We start from the raw sequence: 20,565 nt of genomic DNA, 5'->3' as shown, positions 1-20,565 counted from the left end.
TGAAGGCTTGGATCTAAGAAACAAGCCAAATTTGAACTAAACTAGTACAGTAGTTTTAAATTTATAGCTCTTAGCTGTTGGTAGCATTGCTTACACACAGAAAGTTTTGTGTGTGTGTGATGTACACACTTGAGACTTCCCAAAGTTTGAGAGAATCTAAATTTCTTACATGTCTAGTTCTTCATGCTTAGCTTTTTTTTTCTTTCCTTAATATCTGGTGCCAGGATATCTTTGGGAAATGCAGAAATGTTGAAAGGAAGGACTTAAATTGAGACTTAAATAAACTATGTCTAAAGAATGTTGTAAATACTATAACTTACTGTAAGTAATATTCAGTAACTGGCAGGGTGAAATGTACTGTCTATTATATTTGACCAGTGTTTTACAATCATATTTTATGTCATAGTCACCAGGAAGCATAGTTTAGGCTTACCTTTTACCTTGTCACTTCCTAAATTTTGAGTTACTGATTTCTCTACCTTAACATTGCATTCACTCTAGTTTTAGTTGAGTATTATTTTCATAACAATTTAGATTTTCCAACACAACTGCTTGGACTCATCGGCATACTATAAGCATGTATTTAGTTGCATCTTTAATACGAAATATTTAACTATAAGGTTTATTAACTTATTAGGTTACACAGCTTTATGTGCCATCAGCCAGACATGTTTGGAGAGTCAGAAGAATGGGAAGAATAGGACCATTGCAGTCTACTTTGGATGGTAAGATACTGTTCATGTTACTTTGCCTTAGAATAGTGGTTCTTCGTCGAGTAGTGTCCCCATGGTTGCTCCACTCAAGGTGTCGGGCTCGTCGCACCACTGCAATCCGGAGAATCTTCATCAGCAGTAGCCCCACTGGACCGCACATGCTGTCATGCTGTCTTGCACCATTTGAGCCTTTTTGCTGAGCGCAGTCCGGCCCCGTCAGTTCCTTTCCAACCGTCCGTGGCCGCAGAAGTGCGCACATTGCACGAAACTGACCGCGTGTGCCAGGCGTGATAGGGAAATGAGACTGAGGATGCTTTTGTTTAACAAAGCTTTGCAAATGCCTGGCATGGACAAGCTGCCCAAAGAGATCTCGGGTGCATGAAGCTCGCCTGATCTCCCATACTCCTGACCACAGGACCTCCAAACCCACTGGACGACTAAGTGTGGGTGACAGACTGGGTACCTCAGGCATACCGCCGAGGCACTCTGTTGAGAAGATGGGCAAGGGCCATAGCGCATCAGCTCCAAGCCCTGCCCTATCGAAAGACCTGTCACTGGCACCTTCCAAGGGTCCGCGAGCTGAGTCGGCAACGGCTCTAACGGCTCGTTCAAAACCAGTACCGACCGCCTCGGCACCGGCGCAGAAAGAGACGAGACTGCCAGCACCCGCAGCAGTGGTGCTGACAACATCGGCACCTATATCCACAGTGCTGGCCGGCGTTGGCGGAGTCAGATTTCATGCAGCCCTCATTGCTGCCATCATTACTGCCGGTGCCGGCACAGCTGACAACGCAGGCAGCACCGACACTTACAGTCAATTGCAGCCGTTTCCATCAATGACATTTCTGCACTGGCCATCCCTCTGCAGACAGCACCATCTTGCCCGCACATCTCCTCGGTACCTACAAAGGCATAGCGGAAGTCTGGTCGCATGCAGACACCATCCCTCTCTCCAGACTGGGCCATTTTTTCCCTTGAGCCTCCTTCTCCTATTCTTCCTGTTCTGGCAGTCACCACTGTGCTTCGCATTATGTCTCTGCTAAAGAGTGCTACTACAGGTCACCTTGTCATTCCCCTCCGAGATGGTATTACCGAGCTCACTATTCCCGGTCCCTGTCTCGCTACACCATGAGGTCTATGTCATTGAGATCCTCAAGACCTTTGGAGTACTCTCGCCGCTATGGGACAGTGAGGGGGTGTTCTCCAAGATACTTGCCGGATGCATACCATCATGAACGATGCTATGACTGTTATTATCATGAGCGCCTGTGCTTGCTCAGTAGACAATACCTGCGATCGCGATCACCGCATTACAGCTGTCCAGCCTCTCCACGCCATCCAGTTCAAGATGCTCCGCTCCCTTGTACGGCTCCACCGACCCCCACAGGAAACACAATCTCAGTCCCTAGTCACGAGGAGCAGAATGATAGCCACTCGCCGCAGCTAGAGCAACAGCATTTGGATTCCTCAACCAATCAATCATCATCATCACCTGACGACGCAGTTGCCTAAGGGGAATCTTCCCTGACAGATGATCATGAGCAATTTCAAGAACTCTTCAAAAGAGGGGCTCAATCTCAGGAGGTTTAAACCACAGGTGTGGAGCAAAAACAAGATCGCTTGCTAAAGAACCTGCAACCTTCCCAAAAATCGAAGCTAGCACTCCCCTTCGACGAGGCCATATTGGAGATTGCTAATGACATCTGGCAGACTCCAGCAGCCACTTTACCAACTAACGAACAATTGGATAAGAAGTAGTTCGTATCTCCAAAGGGTATGGAGTTTTTGTTTATGCACCCTCAGCCCAATTCCCTTGTCTTGGACGCTGCACAACAGAGGTCAAAATCAACACATGGCAAAACCACCGCTAATGACAAGGAAGCTAAGCGTCTGGATATTTTAGACAGGCCTGAATATGCCTCTGCCATCTCAACCTTGAGAACGTCCAATTACGCAGCTCTTCTCGTGAATCTTGATTTTTGACAACTGTTCAAAGTTAGTCCCTCTTTTAGAGCATTTAACAGAAACCAAAAGACAAATCCTAAGGGCAGTTGTCCAAGAAGGCTACACAGCAGCTCGTACAGTGCTGTAGATCGCCCTTGACACGGCCGACACAGCGGCACGAACCACAGCTACAACTGTGGTTGTGTCGTGCGTCCTGGCTGCATCTGGCGGCCATCCCAAAAGACCTGCAATCCTAGGTTGAAGACTTACCTTTCGATCGCCAGTCACTTTTCGCTCAGAATATGCATCAGATCTTCCACTCACGCAAAGATTTCCGCACTACTTGAAGAACGTTGGGGATGTACACGCCACTGTATAGACACAAGAGATACACATCCCACAACAGAGACCCTTTTCTTATGCTGCACCCCATGTTAGGCCATACGATAAATTGGGGCTGAGACAACGTCCACACAAATGGTGCCAGCAGCCCAACAAAGCGCCCACTCAACAGCAAGGCCGGCAGCAAGTTTGACGTGTCGATCAAGGGACTGTGTACCACCCCTTTATCAGAGGCACCACACGACGTAGAGAAGTTATTCTATTACTGGTTGAGACTGTATCACCAGCATTGGTCTTTCATAACCACTGACCGTTGGGTCCGAGACATAGTCACTTCGGGATACGTCATCCCTTTCAACACACTCCTCCCTCCCGCCCCACCTTTCCCATCCCTTTTCAGGGACCCCTCTCACAAGCCTCTTCTCCAGCAAAAAGTCTCCCGCCTACTTACCATAGGAGCAGTGGAGAGGGTGCCATCTCAGTTTCGCGGAAAAGGTTTTTATTCTCGGTACTTCCTCACCCAGAAGTAGTCAGGGGGCTGGAGGCCTATTTTGGACCTACACTGGCTCAACCGTCACCTGCGCAAACAAAAATTCAAGATGTTCATCCCAGCTCTCGAAAAAAGGGGATTGGTTCAAGTCCCTCGATTTACAGGATGCCTATTTTCATATAACGATGCACCCGGCCCACAGGTGGTTCTTCCGGTTCATAGTGGGCATGGAGCACTATCAATACAGTGTTACCTTTCGGTCTCAGCAGCGCTAAGAGTTTTTTCCAAGACTCTGGCGGTTGTGGCTGCCTATCTTCTACATCTCGACATCATGATTTTCTCTTATTTAGACAATTGTCTACTGAAGGCTCCTACTTTGGACGAAACTACACGGGCAGTCGCCACTACGATGACAGTGTTCAGGGCTCTGGGGCTCATAATCAATTTTGACAAGACTTCCCTGGCACTGAACCATTGCCTAGAATTCATTGGTGCGAGGCTTGATTCATCAACTGCAAGAGCTTACTTACCCATGAAAAGGTTTCACGTATCCAGGACCTAGTTCAGACTTTTTCAATTTCTCCCAAATGCCATCTACTTACCTGCCTACAGCTGTTAGGGCACATGGTTGCCACCACATGTATCTGCGGAGCCTTCAACGTTGGCTATTCACGCTATATATTCCAAGTGCCCACAGCACACACAGGACAGTCTCCATTCCAAAAGATGTCAGGGGCTCACTAGCGTGGTGGGACAATCCCAAGAACTTGCTAACAGGTGTCCCCTTTCATGGACAGAAACCCACAGTCCAAATCACAATAGATGTGTCCTTACTCGGGTGGGGCGCCCATTTGCAAGACCATCGGGCTCAGGGTCTCTGGACACCCCAAGAATCTCTGCAGCACATAAACTTCCTCGAGTTACGAGCGGTATTCAACATCTTATGATTCAGATCCTCACCGACAATATATGCATGGTTTACTATGTCAGCTGACAAGAGGTGGCCCTCGCTCACGCCTCCTCTGCGCGGAGGCCATCCAGTTGTGGAACTGGGCCATTTGGCACGGTATTACCCTTACTGCGTCATACCTTCCCGGCAAGGACAGCATCATCGCCGATGCCCTCAGCAGACAATTCCTTCCACAGCATGAATGGGAGTTGCACAACGAGGTCATCCGTGATCTTTTCCAATACTGGGGGTTCTCCAGTATAGACCTCTTCGCCACTCACTGCAACAGAAAGTGCCATCACTATTGCTTATGAGCGGGCAATAGCTTCCTTAGGAGACGCCTTCCTGCTCGACTAGAGTCGTCACCAGTTGCTCTACTCCTTTCTCCCTCTCCCACTCATCCCCAAGGTACTGGAGAAAATAGATTGGACGGTGCAGCAGTGATTTTGATAGTGCCCTTTTGGCCCCGACAGACGTGGCTAATGCAATTGTCGCGAATGTTGGCAGCCCAACCACGGCAACTACCGAAGCTGTACAACTTACTATCTCAATAACACAGTACAGTGATCCACCTGCACATCGATTGCATTCATCTCATGGCGTAGCTCCTAGTTGGCTCCAAGCGCCGGAAATGAGCTGTTCTCAAGCGGTAAAGCAGTGCACAGCACTCAAAAGACTAACCTCCATAAATGGTACCGGTTCCAATCCTGGTGTTCAAGAGCTTTTGATCCTCTTTCCCTGCCTATCCAACAAGTACTTGATTACATCCTACACCTAAAGATGACTAGCCTATCTATTTCTTCCCTCGAGGTTCACATGGCGGCAATCTCTGCCTTCCATCCTCCCATCGATGATCATTCAGTATTCGCGCACCCATTAACCAAAAGATTTTTGAAGGGGCTCGAGAATCTGTATCCTACTCACAAGATTCCACCAGAGCTGTGGGACCTAGCTTTGGTTTTGGACACCCTGACTCGCCCCCCCCCCCTTCAAATCGCTTGGGACATGCGAGCTCCGAATGCTCACTATGAAGGTGGCGTTCCTACTTGCCATAACTTCAGTGCAATGAGTGAGCGAATTAGCGGCTCTCTCTGCTGACCCGCCCTACAGATTATTCACTGCGCACGGGGTAGTGCTTCACATTCACCCTCCCTTTCTACCAAAAGTGAATTCCGTTTTTCATATAAACGAACCCATAAGCCTGCCGATCTTCTACCCAAAACCTCATTCCACCGTGGAGGAGTTACGTTTGCATACGCTGGACAGCAGAAGAGCTCTGGCCTTTATCTTGAGAGAACACATTGTTTCAGAAAGTCTCAGTGTCTTTTCTTATCTATAGTAGAGCGTTCAAAAGGCCAACAGCTCTCTGCACAGCGCATTTCCAATTCGATCGTCTCTTGCATCACAAGATGTTACGCCTTGCACAATAAATCGTTACTACACCGACCACATGCCCATTCCACTAGGGGGATGGCCACATCCACAGCTTCCCTAAAGGTGTACTACTACAGGACATATGCCGTGCAGCAACCTGGTCCTCTGCTGTTACCTTCGCCAGACATTATGCTCTTGCGAAAATATTGAAGAACGATTAGGCAGTGGCCTAAATGATTCTATCCATAGCACAGAAACCATAAGCCCGAAGCACATGAATAGCACTGGACCACTGCTTCATATTCACCTTGAGTGGAGCACTCATGGGGCTACTACTTGATGAAGAGACAGTTACTCACCTTGAGCAGTAACGTCTGTTCTTCGAGATTGTGTTCCCGTGGGTGCTCCACATCCCGCCCTCCTCCCTGCTTCGGAGCTATGGTTTTATCTTTTTCAGACTCTCCTGGTCAGGAGGAACTGATGGGGCCAGACCGTGCTCAGCAAAAAGGCGTGAACGGTGCGAGACAGCACACGCGCATGCGTGTTCTGGCGGGGCAGCTGCTGATGCAGTGGGGAGCACGCGCTGCTGCTGTAGCCTCGCAGTTGGTGCACAGTTGTGATGTTGCAGCATCAGCTCCAGCAGGTGGGGAGGTGAAGAAAGCAAACACACCCCTCGCGGGCTGCAGAGCTATACGTGTAGGAGTGCTGCCCCCATGGTAAGAGTGATGTGTCTCTTGGTTGGTCCCACAGGGCAGGCAGCAGGTTGGGCTGCACGGGAATCAGCTGGGCAGGACGGGCCCTTGTGGTGTGCGAGTGGCTGGTTCTCACCCTTCTCCACCCCCCGCTTTCCTGGCAGCAGGTTGGGCTGTGTGGGACCCAGTGGTGGTGAGAGAAGGCAACACTGGGACTGAGGACCATGCATACACAGCAGGCAGGTGGGGGTTAGGGGCCCTTCACTCACGGGGACTTGGTCTGGGGGGAGAGCTCGGTGGACTGGACCTCTGCGGAAACCCACCCCCTGAAGGACTGGAAAACCCAGGTCACCTACTTGCCTACCCTCACCTTGCTGTACCTGTGCCCAGCCTTCCTGGGCCTCCATTTCTGTGACATCCTCCCCCTCAGCCACCTTGACCTCAGCCCTATTTCCAGGGGCACCATGTCCCTCATCTCCCTGAACCCCCTCAGCCGCTCTGCCCTCCAGCTTTAGCCCCAGGCACTCTACCCTCATCTCCCTGCCCCTTGCCAGACACCCTACCCCCAGTCTGCTTCTGCATCCCACCTCCCACCCAGACCTTGCACCCTTACCCCTTCTGCACCGCACCTCCTTCCCAAATCCTGTACCCCATACCAATCCCAGTTTGGCAGCCCTGTCCCGCACAGTGAACCCCTCCCCACCCCAGAGCCTCACGGGGTCCATAAAATCCACTAACTACGGAACCCCAGAAAAGTAAATCTTGCATGTGGGAAGCCCCGAATCTCAGTCCTCTATCCCTTCCCTTCTCCTCATTCTGTGGGGCTGGAACTCCAGAGGAATGAGGTGTTTCAGTTGGAGGCCACATCAGTGAGGGTTGGAGTTTTTTGGAGGAGTTTTTTTGCTTCTCGCTTGTGTGGTTCCCAACTGGTTTTTCTGTGGGTCCGTGACCCTGACACAAAAAAGGTTCCATACCCCAGCCATAAATAAAGAAGACATTGAAACCTTTTGTGTTGGACATAAATTAATATTTTATTTTGTTTCAAATTAAGTTTGATAAACTAACATGAGAAAGGTAAAGCTCTTAATCTGTTTAATAATTTAAATAAAACAGTCTCCCTAGCTGCAGCACTAGCAAAATGGCTCAAGCGTAATTTAATTAACGATGAATTTCCATTAGCAACTGGTGTTCCACAAAAAGCTTCACATTGAGCCAGGTAGACCATGGACAAAAAAGTTTGAGAATTTCTGCATTAAAACTTTCCATTTGGTTTTCATATGTAGTGGTTATACTAAGGAAATTGAAGTTCTCATAACTCAGTTGAATAACTCATGCTAATCATAATGATTCCTAATAGCAATGTAGTCTGTTATAATTTGTTCTCAGTACCCTAACCTATTTAAAATGTGACTAACTGTAATGTAAAGTTAGACTCATCTTGATTTTTTAAAAATACATACAATTGTAACATTTCTTCCTGATTGGACAAAACAGCTTCCCCTAAGCCTTCTGCTGGTGTTTTTACTTTTATCAATGGCATTAGGGTAAAGAAATTATTAGGCCTGTTTGTATGTACAGATATATATAAAATACATACAAAATCAGACTAGAATACAAAAATCAACTCGTACGTTTATGTGATGGGAAACTCCATGTTTTAAAAAGTCATCTGTTAATATATGAATATAGCAAATGAGCTTTATTTGCCCTAATATGTAAATGTGAGGGAGAAACGTCAGTGCTAATCAGCCTGAGCAACCTGTATTCCAGTTGCCTGAAGTGTTTGGATGAAGCTCACATAAGGATTGCTGCAAAATTTGCAGAGATGTCAAACCCATACCAGAAGAGGCTAGGCTGAAGTCCTTGTTGATGGAGGCACTGCCGTGACCTTTCTTGGAACTTTGCTAGTCAGACTCATCACCTAGATATCTGGGAGGAAAGTTTCTATTGCCATCCAGGAGTCACAATACCATTTGCAGTTCCCAGTGCCGAGCAAGAAGAAAGAAGAGCTGCTGGCTGAGAGAGCAGCCAGGCATGGAGACCAATGCAAAGTGCAACTTGAGTCAGGCCACTCCCCAGGTCTGGCATCCCAACAGTCAGGACCATTGACTCTGGCCCTGATGTTTAGTACTAGATGATCCGTCCACACTGGGGGTCACTGTGTTACCAGTTCTTTTGTGATGCCATCCATGTTGGAGGCTTTCACTTTGGCCACTGTGACCTTTTTTTTTCCTTCCTCCTTCACCAGAAGAACAATGGTCAGTGCCAGTGGACAGAAGGGAGCATGCAGCCATCAGCATGCACCAAGACTCATGGTGCCATCTAGAAGGGAAGCTGGCCATGATGGCCTTGTCCTGGTCCTGTTCTCCTTGTCACTGATCTTCAGCACCAATGAAATCCATGCTACTGTGGTCGCAGGGCAGTGGAATTGTACTCCTGTGCCACAACATAGCCTGTTGGCCCTACCAAGCAGTGGACCTAAGCCAGGCAATGGCTTTAGATACTTGGTTCATTGGCCACTGGCTGGTGCCTGTGCAGTGGCCATTTTGGAACTCATGGGCATTTTCCCTCCTTGAAGAGATCCTAGTCAAAGCATTCCTACTTAATGACCTTGGAAGAAAGGGCCCTACCACTCCTTTTGGCAATTCCTAATCCATACTCCAGTACAAAGGTTGGTGCCAAGTACTAGGAGCTAGTACTGCAGGACTCATCCAGTACAAAGGGTGAGGAGAGCCCCCAGCCAGTGCTGGCCACTGCTGCCTCCTCTCCTGATGAAGCAGTGTTGTGGACGGGCTTATTGCCTTCCCAGGATGACTTAATATGCACCAGGAGCTGTTGAAAAAAGTAGATGAAAATTTTGACATACAGGTGAAGGTAGTAAAGGACTTCTCTCATACTTTTGTTGACATTCTGACCTCAAAAATTGCATTCTCTCTCAATGAGGCCATCATAGACCTAATAAAAGGCCAAAATGAACCCTGTGGCAAATCCCACCACCTATTCATGTGCAATCACGCGAAGAAAAAATGTTTTCTAATCTTTAACTGTTCTTTGAGGTGTGTTGCACATGTCCCTTCCATCACCTTTCCTTCTACCCCTTTTATTGGAGTTGGCCAGAAAGAGGGAACAGGGGGTTGGCTGACTGTTTTACCGGAAGTATGAATGTATAACACCAGAGCTGAACCCCCGGATACCACAGAGGGAAAAATTTCCAGCACTGTGCTTGGGCCCCGCACATACCTACATTGGAGTCAACATGTGCAACACATCTTGAAGAACAACAGATACAGAAGGTTAGGAACAGATTTTTTTTTTAAACAGTCCAAGAATGTGGAGGCACTATAGCCAGTAGAGGTCAAGGAGTCTAGAAGGAAGACAAGACACAGAGGATTATTGTCTCAAATGGTTCACATGCAGAAACACAGGAAAAAAATGTGTGGAATTTCAAGGACACAAAATTTTAAATCTTTGCGGGATTTCAAGGGCATACTTTACAAACTGAACTTCATTATATTGTGAGAAGAATGCTTCAGATCACAGAAGCTCCATAGACACCGCTTGCTTAAACAAGCATATATTAAAAATGCAGAGCTGCTTTCTTATTTTAGAAAATTGTAAAACTTCTTGGGCTGGGGAAGGAACACTGCCATCAATGACTGCTATAAACCTTTGTCTATCATTTCAAGTCTTTTGCATTTGGGAGGATGTAACAGTTATTGTGGTGCCCAGCGGGCAAAGGAAGATGTTACTTCAAACTTCTAGTGGGAAACCTGCAATTTATGTAACAGAAGTATTCAAATAGATAGTGACGGAACAGTACATTTGTGAGTGGAGTGGGTGGTTGTCTACCAAGCTGGCCTTGGAAAATGCACCATTCCCCAAAACATGACTGCCTACCTGGAGTTCCATAGGACTTCTATAGGAGAAGATTGCAACTACCAATACCCAGAATTGGGTCAGAATTCATGAGGGTGCTTCATTAGCTTCCCCATAGCTTAGCCTGTTATGACTGCATGCAAACAGGCAGAACTCCACAGACTTCCACCTTCCTGCCATCCTGCCTCTCCAACATATTTCTGGACAAAGTTTCAAGCCACAGTTGTATTTGGAACAAATATTTTTTGCCCCTGCGGACTGCATGACCCACTTCTAACTGAAATGGATGGATTTGGGAATAGAACACATTTCTACCTCTCAAACTCTCATATAGTTCATTGTTTTCAGGCAGCTTGTTAGACTGCTGAATGTTTGAAGAGTGACATAATTATAGGCATGGGAATGTACGGTTATAAGAAACAGGAATGGTCTTAGCAAAAATCTGGGCCTTTCCAGTAAAAGTTTATTTTAAATGTGTTTACTGTTTGCATTTCCTGGTCACTACTTTGAGCTGCATATGGGAGGGAAGGTCAGACATCAGGGCACCGGTATACAGTCTATTAGCAGATACATGCTGCTAACTGGGACTTCTCATAACTTCTTAGTTCATAAAGCAGAAATCTGTTCCATTACTGTATTAATAAACATTAAAATGGAGTAAAAAACTTACTGGGCTCGGGGTGGCTTTTTGTCTACTCTGAGTCTATTGCAGCCTCAACAGCAGGCCATTCCTCAGGGAGTATGTCAAACCTCTAAGCATGGGCCCAGAAGGTACTGCTGCTTCTGCTTGTATGCTTAAGCCTGCTCTGGGACCAGTTTCATCAACAGAATGACTTCATGTCTCACTTGTTGCCTGATGCTGTCTCCCATCAGTCCCCATGTTGGATTTAGGGGCCAGCAAGGTGCCACTCTGGTAGTCATACATGCATTACCATTGATTCTGTGCTTGGTGTACAGTGTCTGGTACCTGATGAAACTCCTCATTTAAATGGGTATGATTTTAGCAAGTCACCTGAGATGCAGTTCTGATCCCTGGTTTTCTAGTATTCACTCTTGAGTTGCTCAGTCTGTTCTCTGCACTAGAAAGCTGCCAGTTTGTTCATTATTTGCTAGTATGAATGGTCATTTCTGGTACTCTTTTTAAAGTTCACAGCTTTGCTGGCCTTGCACGACAGATTTACCAAAATCAGGCCGTGTTCCCATGACCAAAGTAAAGGCTTATTATGGTCCATCTCCATTACAGACACAGAAAGCTTCTGATGGTGTGTTTGCAGCTCTCCCATGACCAAAGTAAAGGCTTGTTATAGTCTATCTCCATTACAGACAGAGAGCTTTCTGAGGGTGTGCTTGCAGAGGACACTGGAAGTGTTAAATGTTGGCACACCGAACTGCAGGAGTACATCAAGGAGGCTTGTTCTATTTTGAATAGAAAAGATTTGAGATTCTTGGGGTACAGAGGACAAAAGAAGTTGTTTCATGGAATTATGGGATTTTTTGGGAGAAGGCCCATGATCTGAGGTCTGGATGGGTCTCACTCTACATTGCAAAGCTCTAATGCTGTAATCCAGGGTCAAGGCTTGATTCAGGCTCAGAGCTTGCAGCTTTACAGGGTCCTGGGATTCTGGGTCAGCCTGATTTTTGTGTAGACGGAAGGAGTAAATCTGACATTACTGTAGGGATGTTAAATTTAGTTGAATCAAGTAATTGATTAGTTGATGGATTTTCCATTGACTAGGTGATTAGTCGATAAGTGGGGGAGCCGCAGCAGGGTTCGTTCCCACTGCAGCTCTGCCTTTGAAATGTATTAAGAGCTGGCAGGCTCTTAAATCATTTAAAAGGCTGAAGCACAGAGGGGGGGACCCGGCACGAGCTGGGCCAGCTGATTCCTAGCTCTCACCGGGTCCTCCCCACTGTGCACTAGCCTTAAATGTAAAAAGGCTGGCATACAGTGGGGGGACCTGTCACGAGCCTGGAATCAGCTGTTCTGGCTCACGCCAGGTCTGTGCACCCCCACTGCATTTCTGATTTTTAAATCTATGAAGAGCGGGCAGGCAGTTCATATATTTAAAACGCAGAGGTGCAGCACCCAGTCCCTGCTACTCTCCTGCCCTCCCCTGCCCCCCGCGGAGATAGTGCTGGGGGGGGAACCACCTGCTGCCTCTAATCATAGAATCAAAGAACACTAGAACTGGAAGGGACCTCGAGAGGTCATTGAGTTCAATCCCCTGCCCCCTCAGCACGACCCAGTACTGTCTAGACCATCCCTCGTAGAGGCGGCATGGGGAAGCAACTAGTCAAGGGACTAGTCAACTATCTGATATGCTTTTGCTTATCGGATAGTCAACTAGTTGCTTACATCCCTACATTACTGTGGGCTTTATCACATTAGAACCCTTCCTCTCACTCTCTGGCATGAGGTAGTGGTGTTTTCGGCACAGTTGGAATACATGTTATGCCAAAGCAAACACTGTCTCCTGGGAGTCAGCTCTCAGTACAGGAAGTTCAGGTCTGTAAACTGGCACATACTGTTCCAGAAGCTACAGCTTGATTTGAATCAGTGCTTTTCCAATACACTTGTGACCCACCCCTCACGTCCCGTCCCCCCAATCTACCACTACTTCCGTCCACATTGCCTAGAGAATTTACAGCTTCTTGTATGAGACAGACTGAACATCAGCGTAATAGGGACTACCCAGGGCCATCCCTAGGGGGCAACCTGAGGCAACCTCCCGTATGCCAGAGGCCCTGCCCCCACGCCACCTCTTCTTACCCCTGCTCTGCCCTTATTCTGCCCACACTACGTGTCTTACCCCAAAATCTGTGCTAGCCCCATCCCTTTCTGCCCAATTGCACCCCTTCCCTGAAGCCCCCTCCTCAGAAACACATGACTTGGGGAATTACCAAAGGGCCCTGGCCAAGGACATCAGTAGAGATTGGGCTTCCCTGCACTCACTGTGGCAACAGGAGCCATGTGAAGTTGAGAAACCCAGCAGTCTGCTCCACTATGCTGCCGATCTCAGCCAGGCCACTTCTCTGTGGTGGCAGGAAGCAGAACAACCTGACCCCAGCCTGCTGTGCTCCGCTTTCCTGAGCATGCATTGAGGGAGCTGCCTGTGACAGCTCTGGAACTACCTTCTAACCTTTGCCAGTGACCTCTCGGGTCCAGAATAACAGGCATTTGTGTGAGGAAACTCATGCTGCAGTTGTTTTTGCTGTCCTCCTCCTTAGCTATATGAAGTGCTCCAGTCTCCAAGGCTGTCAGTCTGGCACTATTTCTGGCCTCTAAAGTCACTGAAAAAAAGATAGGTGTGATCAACATGATTGTGTGAAAACAAGCCTATAACAGTATACGTATGATCTGTTTAATCCCACTTGACTTCATATGGGATAAAGTCAATTAGTGTGAAAGTACTGCTGAATCACATATGGTAGTGTTTATTTGTGCTTTTTCATTTACTTAAATGGCAGCATCTTGAGTTATAAATGCACTGTGTATTGATGACTCCATCCAATATTTCTTTTTAAAGATGGAAACCTTGATGGAGAAATGCAGATAAAATTGACTAATTGACCAGAATAATTGAACTGTCGAAGTTGGGTAGTGGTTTACCTTTGCTGTACATGCACTTTCTGTTTAAAATGCTTTTAACCCTTAGCTTAAGAGGCAACATACATTGACTTTAATTAAAAATGTTTACTAAGAAATAAGTAACCTCAAGGAAGCATTTTATCAAAAATACCATGGGCTTGCAATGCTGAGATTTGCCAAAAGTGAATATACATCAAGTATACTAATATGTGGGGTCATGTCACACTAAAGCTGTACCTGAAGTAACTCTACTTAGGAATGATTTGGAGAATTTGAAATACAGTATCCTTTGATAATGATCATTGATCTGGTGCCTAGCTACAGAAGGGCAGCCAGGCATCACCAGCCCATAAGCAGATGCCAAAGGAAGGAATGTAAATGCTAGTGTAATCTCCTTGGCCCCATTAGTTACATGTACTATTTACTTCAGCTTTTTTTTTTTCTACCTTTTGTATAGCCTGTGAGGCAGCTTTTCTCTGACTCTGATGAAAAGCAACAAAGTGAAAATGTCAGTGGCTGTTGTATCTAGTATTTAGTCTGTTGCTAGAGGGACCTCCATCTACACCATCAAGGAAGTTAATAACACCTGTAGCATCTTGTGCTGGCTTCACATCTCAAGTTGCATTTCAGCTCATTTGCTATAATATGAGCCATGTGCCTAGCTTATTTACATTAATTTAATAGTAAGAAAATTAAAGTTTCTGTACCTTAAGTATCCAAAACTGAAACATGAACTGTTTCTTAAATACCTCCTTAAATACACCTGGAAAGTTCCAAAAGAGTTGTACCATTGTTTGAGACTATCTTGGAGTGGGGAGCCTTTTCCTTTAGCCCCTTCTGCTCTTTGGCTATCTTCTTCCTCCTGTTCACTCAAAAAGCTACTATAGCTTTCTGATGTTTCCCTCACCTTTCCACAGGGACTAAAATTAGTTTTGATCACAGGACAAATGTCTTTTTTGCACTTTGCAAGCCCATTGAAATAAATGAGTTGATTACATGGGGCTTTGGCTTCAGCATTAGGGCACTCATGCCAAAATTGGTGTGCTGGACAAAAATAGATTGTATAATTGAAAGCTAAGTACACCAAATTACTGTGGGAAATGGGGCTCTTTATTCAGCAATACGACCCCTGGGTAATGTTTTAATGCAAATAATTACCAACTTCCATTAATTAGCTGATACATTTCTAATATTTAAAATTTTATTTTTCTACTAAGCAGCTTTTACAAAAGCAAAAATTAACATGATTTTTCTAAAGGAGACTAAAAACACAATAACGTATTGTTTCTATATACATATTGTCTGCAGTAAGTTTTAATTGCTCAGTTTTACAGTTTACTGGGGGAAACTGTAATTTCAGGAAGGTAAGACTCCTAGTGGTATGTCTACACAGCAGGGCTAAAGTCGAATTAAGCTACGCAACTACAGCTACATCAATTACATAGCTTAAGTCAAAATAGCTTAACTCAGCTTTAGGCACTGTCTACCCAGCAGGAAGTTGAAGGAAGAACACTCTTCCTTCGACTTCCCTTACTCCTCATGAAATGAGGGTTACCATACATCAGAATAAGAAGTCCTCCACCTTGCCATTATTTTAAAATTAAGGCTTGTAGTGCAGACACACTCTTTGTTATTTCATTATTCCGAAATAACGCTGCTGTGTAGATGTACCTTAAGAAGCCAGTGTTATAGCTGCTGGCTATTTTGTTTGCACTAAACAATTTGTTTTCATGTATGCAGTTTGTTGATTTAATGCAAATTATCAGTTTATTTTTAAAAGATAAAATACTTTTAGAGAAGTAGATTTTTACCAAAATTGATAAACTCTTCATTCATATTTTAAAGTGGGTTTGGAGCCAGCACCTCTTTCTGTGTCTGAGGAACGACAGCTTGCAATTCTGACAGAGCTACCTTTTGTAGTTCCTTTTGAGGAAAGAGTAAAGGTATTTAATTTTTTTCTGTATTTTGACTCTTTTATTGTAAATGTGAGTTCTTCTATGTGGGAAATCAGGCCTCAGATCATTCCTTTATCCAGTGGAGAATCAGGCCACACTATTCCTGTTTGTCCCCGGTATTTTCATGGGTCACTGCAATGTGGAAGATGCTGGGAAAGATTTACCATATGTCATCTTGCAATTTATTTTCCCTTTTTACAATGTTTTAGAATAGTTGTTCCTAATTTAGAAGCACAGATTATGCTAATATCACTTGAGAAATAAGTGTATAATAAGCAAGCATAGGCCCGTATTCTGTAGTTAAATCTACAGTAGGGTGGACTGCTGTAACAGCGTTGAATCCCATTACAGTTAGTGGAGCTCCAGGTAGATGCAGTGTGCATATACCTGGATTTTATTGCAGGAGCCTAAATTATCATATACAGTGTACTCATTAACCCACTGCAGTATGAGTCAGTGTCATCTTGGGGAAATAATGCCCAGAAGTTAAATTTCTGCATTCAATGATAGTTGAACTTAAAGGAACACTAAACTACTGTATAGGAAAAATGTAACTTTCAGTTTCATATATTGTTTATAATTTGGCTGTGAATGCATTCTAGATCTTAAGTATGTAATTTTGTAGTAATCCCACAAGATTATTTTTGTAATGCTACGATTGTGATGTTACCCCTAGATACAATTTCTGAGCTGCTACTGTTGGTTCGACAGCATCAGTAAACAGACTATTCCCAGAATTGTATTGGAATCACTGTGTACCAGCGCCATCAAGTAAATGAAAAATAGTTTCATGGGTGAAATAAATCAACGTTTACTGAAAGGACAATGACAAATTTGGTGGAGAAAGAATGTGTGTGTAGGCTTGTATCAGAAAATTGGAAACAAGAGAATAAAAATTTAAAATATATTCAGATAGTATGGCAATGTGATAATGCAAGTTCTGATAGCTATTTTTTTCCAAGCCATTCAACATTCTAGTCTGATTATATCACTCGAGATTATTGTTCGGTGTCTTTTAGCATTTCATCATAACATAATATGATATGTACAGCTAGGACTTGAGTAATTCAGTCCTGGTTTCTCTGATGTTCCTCAGGGGCCTCTGTGCATTTACATTTATGGGATTAGCACCTTTAGTGTAGAGTTGTGGAACAGTATAACAAAGCCCTGTCTCTTAGGGGTACCAGAATGCTCTCAGATTAAGATGATCAGCTCTGTCCAGGTAAGGGAGTATTACTTCTATCCCCCCAACCACCACAATTTCTTCTCTGCCACTACTGAAAGCTGAACAGAACTACTTCTTGTGTTTGTGCACTAATCCACTTAATATATCTTTTAAAATTAACGTTACACGTTGTACAGTTAGAGATGTTGTGGCTACTTTCCTTGGTTTATCCTGAGGTTTTGTTGGGTCCAGTACCTGCAGGGGCTCAGCCGTCTTTCCAGAGACATATGCACATATATGGTGCCAAGTATTCCTGGGAAAAACTCATAGAATGTGCCAGTTCCCAATTTGCCATGACTTTATTCCTTGGTTGAGGAAGGACAGAAAGCTCAGACTACAGGCTCACTAGGTTTCTTTGAGCTGATAGCCAGACAATCCTAGTGCTCCCTCAGGAGTTTCAAGGTGTGCCTGTTTGGTAAAGTCTACTATGTATAGAGACCTCTATATGGCCCTCTTTTTTGGGGGCTAAGATGGATCTGCCCAAGGCAAACTTTTACTGGAACTGACCCTCTGACCCAACACTTTGGGGGGCTGCAGGTTCTTGTCAGTACAGAATTGCTCCATTACTTCAGCCTGGGATACCACTAATGACTCTCTCAGTTCCCTTAGAGTAGGCTGACATCACGGGCAAGAGTCAAGCCTCCAGATAATCTCAGGCCCCTTGTTCAGGGAAGAGAAAGGAAAAGAGGAAGTATTTTAATCTGCAGAAGGGGTCCAAAGAGAAGAATTAAGGCGGGGCGGCATTGTTTTTGTTCTCTGTGATGCATGTAATTTTTAAAGCTGTTTCACCAATTTCAACACCCTTTAGTATTGCCTAGGGAGGTTGTAGAATTTCCATCTCTGGAGATTTTTAAGAGCAGGTTAGATAGATGGTCAGACAGTGCTTGGTCCTGCCGTGAGAGCAGGGGACTGGACTCGATGACCTCTTGAAGTCCCTTCTAGTTCTAGTGTTCTATGATTCTAGTATACACTCCTCTTCAGCCTGATACTTCAGTGTTTAGTGACTTGAATGCTTCACTGGTATGCATGCCTGTAATACCACTGAGTTTCCTATCTCACAGCTGAGGAAAGCTTTTGTCAAAGCTTTTGTCAAAGCTTTAGGTTATACCTACACAGATAGACTTCAGCACTTCAGTATTAATTGCTAATGTAGATTCATAACATCCTTCAGGAGCATGGGATACCATTGGAATTGAATATGACTCCTCCAGTTTGTTCCAGAAAGCCTACCCAAATTCCTTCTCCAAAAACGCCATCTGCCTGAAAAGATCCCATGTAGGGACCTCTTCAATTATTTAATGTGACCACACTTTCAGGAGCCATTGAAAATCTTGTTCAGTGCTACCAAAACTAGCATGGAACTAACTTTGGCACTAAGGAGAATGTAGAGACCAATGTCCCTCCCTGCACTGCAGCTGCTCAGTCGAAGCTTGAGAATTTTCCTGACCGCCAGCTCACCTTAGGCTGCAGCACCTTCATGGCACTCATGCTTTATTTGGCACAAATACAACCAGCACTATTGACTCCTCAAGAAGATTGACAGCAGAGAGGAGACGACCAGAGAAAACGGAGCCATTTACCATACATTACTTGAAGATGAAACGGGGCTTCGTCCATCTCCACTCCTGACATCCAGAAGTGATTTCAGGAGCTGGTTGGGAGAATGGCTAATACTCTTCAATTACGGACTGGAATTTCTGACAGTCTAATCCCCTTTTAAAGGTCATGGAAAGGCAGAAAAAAGACATTTGCTTTTCCTATTCTCCTGGGTTTACTTAACCCAGTAAAGGACATTTGGCCTTCTTCTGTGTCTTCATCATCAATACTAGATAGTGCTCATCACACATTGAATGTAAGGCCGTGCAACAGCCTGGCAGATAAAAGGAGACGTTACAAAGTTGGTCCATCATTGTGCTTAGCAATGGTATAGGAAAAGAGCCTTATGTGCAAGCAGCATACCTTACCAAAGTAACTACAAGTTGGCTCACCAAATGAAAGTTGAAGCATGCTATGCTTCCTGGCTCTCCAGAGTGCCTCAGTCTGGACTCTCTTACGGTTTTCTGAGTGACTGCACCAGTCTTAACCGAGTTTCTCCAAGATGAACAATTATTGTCAGGATTTTCCCAATATCCAGTGGGCCTTGCTTGACCTTGTCATTTGTATTAGAGCAGTGGTGGGCAACCTGTGGCCCACAGGCTTCATGTGGTGCATCAAGGTTCTATGTGTGGTCTGAGACACATTTTGTTTACTGTTGCCCATGTGCAGTGGTTCCAGATGCTGCTGGTATCTATCCACATAGTTTTTTTCCTATTAGTATAACTGAAGTGACATGCATGTAAAGTAATGGTATGTGAAGTGAGGTGCATGCTGATTGCACACAACTTTGACTGTAAGAGCTGCGTTCTCCTGTTGCATCCAAAGTGCTGTTTTAGTTCATTTGGCAGACTCGGCAAATTCTAGGTATGCAAGTGCAGTTAGCAAAACCACCCTATTCTAGTAGTCTGTCTTGGTTACAATAATTTTGCTGCCCACTGGGAGGAAGGGGGCCGATTCATGCAGTCCACTCACTGGCCTACATTTGACCATTGCTATATTGGAGGTTTAGCCTTCCTCTGTGTTGCATGCAGTTCTTCAGTTGGCCATAAAGCGCAGTGTATGGAAGATGATCTTGAGACATGCATTCCATATGTCCTAACCAACGAAGCCTGTGGATGTTCAGCATAGTCGGTAGACCAGTTCTCTCAAAATTAGGTTGTTGAAGTACCAGGAAGGAGTTTAATATTAATATTAGTATGAAACAAGGATGTGTGTTAGTGCCCCCATGTCTTTGGCATCTTTGGATACACAGATCTTTTTCAGTTAATCAGAGACTCATCAGTTCATCATCTTCTGTGTGTGTCTCTTATATTTCAAATCACTAGGTTCAGCAGTAGTTTCTATGAAGGTTCAGTAAACTGCTGTTTTAGTTTTACATTTTGAGCTCCTTTGTCAAGTTCCTGTAGATAACTGTCTATCAAAACAGCATTTTTAATAGATATTACCTCTGCTAACATGGTTAATGAGGTCAGTGGCTTGGTGGCCTTTCTAACGTTTATAATAATACATAGTCATGTTGAGATATTACCCAGCTTTGTGCTGAAGGTGGTGTTGACTTAGTCTTGCAATATGTCTCCCTGTTGACTTTTCCTGAAACTATGCTTACCAAGAATAGTTCGGTCTTTCTGGTCCGGGATCTCTTAGAGCTCGGGTGTAGGGACGGTCTGTCGTTCGCCCTCCTGTCCTTGGATCAGGAGAAGGCGTTCGACCGGATGGACCACGGGTACCTCCTGGGCACCCTGCGGGCCTTCGGCTTCGTGCCCCATTTTGTGGGGTTTCTCCAGGTGCTGTATGCCTCCGCAGAGTGCTTGGTCAAGCTC

The 20,565-nt window shown here is 45.1% G+C and overlaps 1 protein-coding gene across 1 annotated transcript in view; it reads left to right on the top strand.

Moving 5' to 3' along the window:
- Positions 1-20,565, top strand: part of UBE3C (ubiquitin protein ligase E3C) — a 175,996-nt gene that overhangs the window by 87,593 nt on the left and 67,838 nt on the right. Inside the window, exons 15-16 of the mRNA XM_075922749.1 lie at positions 638-725; positions 15,815-15,912. Coding sequence (XP_075778864.1) covers positions 638-725; positions 15,815-15,912 — 186 coding nt within the window. The remainder of the gene's footprint in view (positions 1-637; positions 726-15,814; positions 15,913-20,565) is intronic.

Source organism: Pelodiscus sinensis, chromosome 2 (assembly GCF_049634645.1).
Source record: "Pelodiscus sinensis isolate JC-2024 chromosome 2, ASM4963464v1, whole genome shotgun sequence".
NCBI lineage: Eukaryota > Metazoa > Chordata > Testudines > Trionychidae > Pelodiscus > Pelodiscus sinensis.
This window is presented reverse-complemented; position numbering and strand designations above follow the sequence as displayed.